The following is a 5722-nucleotide window of genomic DNA, read 5'->3' as shown; positions in this document are numbered from 1 at the left end:
TGATTGCTAAGCTTGATTATAAGTGTTGTTGAATCTCTTGATTGTTTGTTATAAACTTGAATGAATTTGATGTTAGGGTTTGTTGTTAGAATGGAATTTGGATGGATTGTTGAATCAAGAAGTGATATGGAATAATCAAATTGAAAATAGGATATGATATATGCTAGAATTAATAGTTGAAACTTGAAAATTAACCAAAGATTGGTAAAGTTACAAAATAAGGAAACTTTAATTTAAGAAAAGTTGAAATTTGGATTTTGATGTGGATACTTATGATGAATGTAATCAATATGTGATTAATGGCAACTTGAAACTAAGATAGGATGCATGATTAAAGGATTGATTAGCTAACACAATAATTGAATTAGCAAACAACTTACCAAAATAGGAAACTTTGTTGCTTAGTTAATTAAAAGATCAAAATTGGATAGAACACTTAGGATGCATGGAACTCTATAAAACAAGTTGAATGAATTAAACTTATAATTGTACTTAATCAAAGTGGAAAGATTGAATTAGATAGAATTATCAAAAATTAAAAGTTACTATAAAAAGAAACTTTGTTAGTTAAACACTTAGAAAGTTTATATTTTGATTTATTAATTAACTACTTGAACTTATACATATATGATATGATGATTTGAACCTGTAAATTTAGATATTAATATGATATTTGTCATATAAAAAAATAACAAGCTTAACTAGTAACATTGTTAAGGTAATCTAAAATACGAACTAGGAACCGAAAAACTCGATTAAAGTATCTTATGAACATATATAGTCAAAACTGCTATTTATGGTAAATTATATGTTATTATATGTGTGTTTAGTTCATATGATAACTAGTATAGACTTGTGTAATTTATTTGACTCGTCGGTAACTTAAACGGCCGAAAAATTGGCTTTTTAAGCAAAACCGACACAACTATTAGGGACTGTTTTAGAACAGCCCCTAAAGTGTTAAAATACCCATGTATAACATAAGTTAATACATGAGAAAAGGACAAGATGATAAAACTTAGTTCTAAACGGTTCGTGTCGTGCAAACCGACACGAAAACGTTAAAAAGTTGCTATTTTAAGAAAATATTAACAAAAATGAAAATAATATATTTTCACAAGTTAACTTGTAAAACTTGACTAATATTTATGTAACAAGTATTTTTCATAATTTACAAGTTACATTTTAAACGAAAACCGAATTAACGCATTTTAAGCATAAAACCGACAACGATGAAACCGTCAAGTTTTGTGAAAAATAAAAGATTAGTATTTCTTGAAAAATTCCAGCAACTGAATCTTAAGTTATTTTCTTATATTTTAGTTGTTTATTAATTAATTTAATTAATTAATAGCTAAACGAAAAACCAAACTATGTGTGCTCGCTTATGTGTTTATGTGATTATGTGAATACTAGAATAAGACTTATAAAATAAAAAGGAGTTTTGTATAAAAACTAAAATCAAGTTTTTATTAACAAAACGTGTTCTAATATAGGACACGGGATTTTCGGAAAGGCTACAACACAGTGAGTTTCTCTATCGAACCCCCTCGATTTTTAACTGGAAATGTTTTCAAAACGATATTTAATTGTGTTTTGGGGAAAAGCATATTCTTTATTACATATTGATTTCGTTGTTGTTTTATAAAGGCATTTTATTTTACAAATTGGTGTATAATGCGGGATGAGTCTAGTTGGCTAAATAACTGTTAACCGAATTAGTAAGGGCACAGAAATATGGGTAGATCTATCGAGGTGACGCCCCCCACTTCCATTCGCGTTGGGTTAAAAGTGGGTATATTTTGAGTATGGTATATTTCGAGTTATCAACTGAGATGTCATACGCAATGTTGTATTCTTTGCTCGTCTACAACAGCTCAATTTGTTTAAGAAATGAAATGCCTATTGTTTTGTGATGTAATGACGGTAGATCATTACACACGGTTGGTGATATAATGGCGGTAGACCATTATACACTGGATATTTTGGATATAATTCGGGGTGTAGTGACGATTACACACGAATTGATATCAGATTTGATTGTTAAATGGATTGTGTTTTCGACTCATATATATATATATATATATATATATATATATATATATGGACTATTTTTGATATAAAAGGGAACTCACCAACACATTGTGTTGATCGATATTTTAATATGCTTTTCAGGTAATTAAATGAAGTATGGAAGCTTCACGAAGAACGCGGGAAAATAATGGCGTGTGTTTGAATGAAAATGTTGACTTTAAGTTGAACTTGTAATTCGAATAAAAAAAATCGTGTAATATGACACGTGTAATAACTCTGATGGTCAAATAAAGTTCAACTTTTGTTTGAAATCTATTGTTAATTGTGATTGGCTGAGACGGCGTCTGTCACCACCCGAAAAACTTGGTCAAAGTCTTCCGCTGTTTAATTTAAGGTTTTCGGGGTGTGACAGTTTAAACGATACACAAAAGTTCACACAACCCTTACGATTCTCTATTTAAAATTAGTTTTGTATTTAACAACTCATATACTTATTTCCACTTATTTAAAAAGTGTTTTCTACTATCCACAATTTGATTTCTCATAATTAATAACATATGTACACACTTCCATAGTCAATAATTAGAACACACCAAATCACCAAACTAGTCATCACCCCTATTACCTCCCAAAACCCGTTTAAGATCCGATTTCTGTTCGCTAGATAATCTCGACGGGAACTTAATATCAATCTTAATCCGTAAATTACCTTTCTTCCCGGGTTCTTTAGAAATCGGCATCCCTTCGTTCTGAATCACTTCTTCATGCCCCGGTTTGATAATGTCAGTGATTGGGACCACGAGGTTTCTACCGTCTAACGTTGTCACCTTGATTGTTTTCCCGGTCAGAGCTTCTAGGAGTGAGATTCGTTTGGTGAAAACTAAATCGTTCCCGTCTCGTTTGAACGTGTCGTGTGGCTTTTCGTCGATTACGAAGATTAGGTCGCCTGGGGCGGCTCCGGCTTCCTGGTTTCCTTTCTCTGGGAAGGTGATTTTCGTCCCTTTTTTCCAGCCCGGTTTGATGTGTATTGTTAGGATTTCTTCCAGCGTCCCGGGTTTTCTGCATTTGTGATTAATATGAAATGATGAAACATGAAACAACTTGTTTTATAAGATCAAATCAAACCGGAAATTGAATCAATTTCAGCTCATAATCAAGATTAAACACGATACAAACGGAAAATCAATTCAATTAGTGAATTCATGGAGTGAAACCATAACTTCAAAATTGGGGCAAAATTGGAGGTCATTGTTCATTAGTGAAACCCCATAATTTCTAAATTATGGAAAAATTGGAAGTAATTATTCATCGATAAACCCTAATTACACAATTAGAGAAAAGCAGGAAACAATTGTTTATTGATAAAACTGTAATATCAAAAATAAAACAAATTAGAGGCAATTGTTCAACAATGAAGCCCTAATTTTAAAATAGGAAGCAATTGTTCATAGCCAAAACATTAATATTATAGGTAAATTGTTTATAAATGAAGCCTTAATTTCAAAATTATCGCAAATTGGAGGCAATTGTTAATCGATGAACCTTAATTTCAAAAATTAGGGCAAAACTGGAGGCAATTGTTAATCGATGAACCTTAATTTCAAAAATTTGGGCAAAATTGGAGGCAATTGTTAATCGATGAACCTTAATTTCAAAAATTAGGGCAAAATTGGTGACAATTGTTCATCAATGAAGACCTAATTTCAAAATTAGGGCAAAATTGGAAGCAATTGTTCATCAATGAACCCTAACTTTAAAATTAAAGTTGAAGAATTCGGGTTCCACCGAATTCCTTAATTTTGCCCTAATTTCAAAATCAGGGTTCATTGGTGAACAATTGCTTCCAATTTTGCTCTAATTTTGAAATTAGATCTTCATCGATGAACAACTGTCACCAATTTTGCCCTAATTTTGAAATTTAGTAATCATTGGCAAAACAATTGGTTCCTTAATTTTGATATCAAAGTTTCTTTTATGAACAATTGTTTTCAATTTTGGCTTAATTTTGAAAATTACGGTTCAATGCTAAACAAACAATCAGCTTCAGTTGCAACGAAAACTAACACAAAACAGATCCCTAAATGGGTTATTGTCATGAACCAACAACTACACATACCCAGTATCATCCAACACAATCCTTGATATCTGCATTTTTCTCTTGGACCCTTTATAAAGCTCCTCCAACCCACAACTCAGCTTATTCTCCACCGTCTCCGCCTTCTTTATATTCTTCAAGTCCAAACCTGTCACACCCCGGCCCGAATCCGCCCCGTAAAAAAACTCCTCAAATATCTGATCCGCATCACGCGGATCAAACCGAAACCTCGACCCGGGTTTCGTATTCGCAACTCCCATGTCATCATTGAGGCCCGATTTCAAACCCTCCTCTCCGTACAGATCATAGATCTGACGCTTCTTGGGATCACTCAAGACATAATAAGCTTCAGAGATCTGTTTGAATTTTGACTCAGCAACTTTGTCATTCACTGAAATGTTCTTGTCTGGGTGCCATTTCATGGCGAGTTTTTTATATGATTTCTTGATATCTGACTCGGTTGCAGTGCGGGTGACCTTCAGAATGTTGTAGTAATCAACACCCATTGTTGTGAATAATGTGTTAGTAAGAGTGAAGATATATATGTGGATTGAATGTGAATGAATGTATGTAATGTATGTGGGTGGGTGTGTGTATGTATAGGTGGCAACGATTTGACGGATATAGTCACGGCGTGTCGGCCGGTCGTTAAATAATTAACGGTTTTGTTTTTTGGGTTGGATGGTGATGGGGGTTACGTTAGAGTTACGCGAACGGACGGGCCCAGCATTTATGATATTTTTTAATTCGAGTCATTATTATTATTATTATTATTATTATTTGTTACTAAGAAAGATTTTTATGTCAACAAGCTAGTGGTGTATTGATAAGAGAGAGACATGGTGTTGTTTTATGTGATACAAATTTGATTTGTATTCTCATCATTTAGTTTTAATGGCATTGTGTGATGATGTGAGCATTTGTCCGAAGGCATGACGGTGCAGTAAGATAAAATTCATTTAGATTAAGAATCCAAATATTGAACGCTCGTGCCTCCGAAAGTAAATGATGGGAGCAGGAATTTAACCTGGGTTAAATGAAACAATAAATTTATTTCTTACCACTTCAACACCAACAACTCATTAGCGTTATTAAAAAGATGGATATGTTTATAGAAAACTTGATTTTTTTTAATAATTAGTAGTATAAACATATTAATCACTGGTTAGCATTGGTTTTACGAGTAATGTGACTAGTGTCAGTCTCAACTTTTAATTTTGTGATCGGTAACAACTTTTGTTTAACGGATTAATAACTTTGTTTATTTATGTTAATGTTACGTGTGTCGCAGTGACGGAACCAGAACATTTCAATCGGATGTTCATAACATAAACATTTTTTTAATATTATAACCAAGGGGGTGTTTGTGATTTCTTATTTTATTTCTTTAATTTTGACTTATGAAAAAGTTATAAGTTACAACCTTATAACTTATTGAATTTTTTCTCACATATTAAGCAAACCTAAACACTTTTTAATAAGTTACAAGTTATAAGAAGGCAACGATAAGGAATCCCAAACAACCCCTATACGTCTAAGGCAACATAATAACATATTGTTAGTTAATAATATTAATACTTTTATAAAAGCTTA

At 32.3% G+C, this 5722-nt stretch overlaps 1 protein-coding gene across 1 annotated transcript; it reads right to left on the bottom strand.

The window, feature by feature from the left end:
• Positions 1 to 2465: 2465 nt before the first annotated feature.
• Positions 2466 to 4684, bottom strand: LOC143616944 (uncharacterized). The gene is made up of 2 exons (XM_077089639.1): positions 4151 to 4684; positions 2466 to 3093 (listed from the first exon to the last, which is right to left on the bottom strand). Exons 1-2 carry the CDS (start codon positions 4633 to 4635, stop codon positions 2640 to 2642), a joined length of 939 nt encoding a protein of 312 aa, XP_076945754.1. The 5' UTR covers positions 4636 to 4684; the 3' UTR covers positions 2466 to 2639.
• Between the last annotated feature and the right edge of the window lie 1038 nt (positions 4685 to 5722).

This window comes from Bidens hawaiensis, unplaced genomic scaffold, assembly GCF_021521415.1.
Source record: "Bidens hawaiensis isolate Kalapana, Puna unplaced genomic scaffold, B.hawaiensis_p1.1 tig00050658_1, whole genome shotgun sequence".
Taxonomy (NCBI): domain Eukaryota; kingdom Viridiplantae; phylum Streptophyta; class Magnoliopsida; order Asterales; family Asteraceae; genus Bidens; species Bidens hawaiensis.
The sequence above is the reverse complement of the archived record's forward strand: the minus strand, read 5'-3'. Positions and strand labels throughout refer to the sequence as shown.

Excerpts from the sequence above, each read along its gene's own strand:
- LOC143616944 (XM_077089639.1), bottom strand. The coding sequence starts at position 4,635 with ATGGGTGTTGATTACTACAACATTCTGAAGGTCACCCGCACTGCAACC. Across the intron at positions 3,094-4,150 it reads ATTGTGTTGGATGATACTGG|AAAACCCGGGACGCTGGAAG; the intron begins GTATGTGTAGTT and ends TCACAAATGCAG.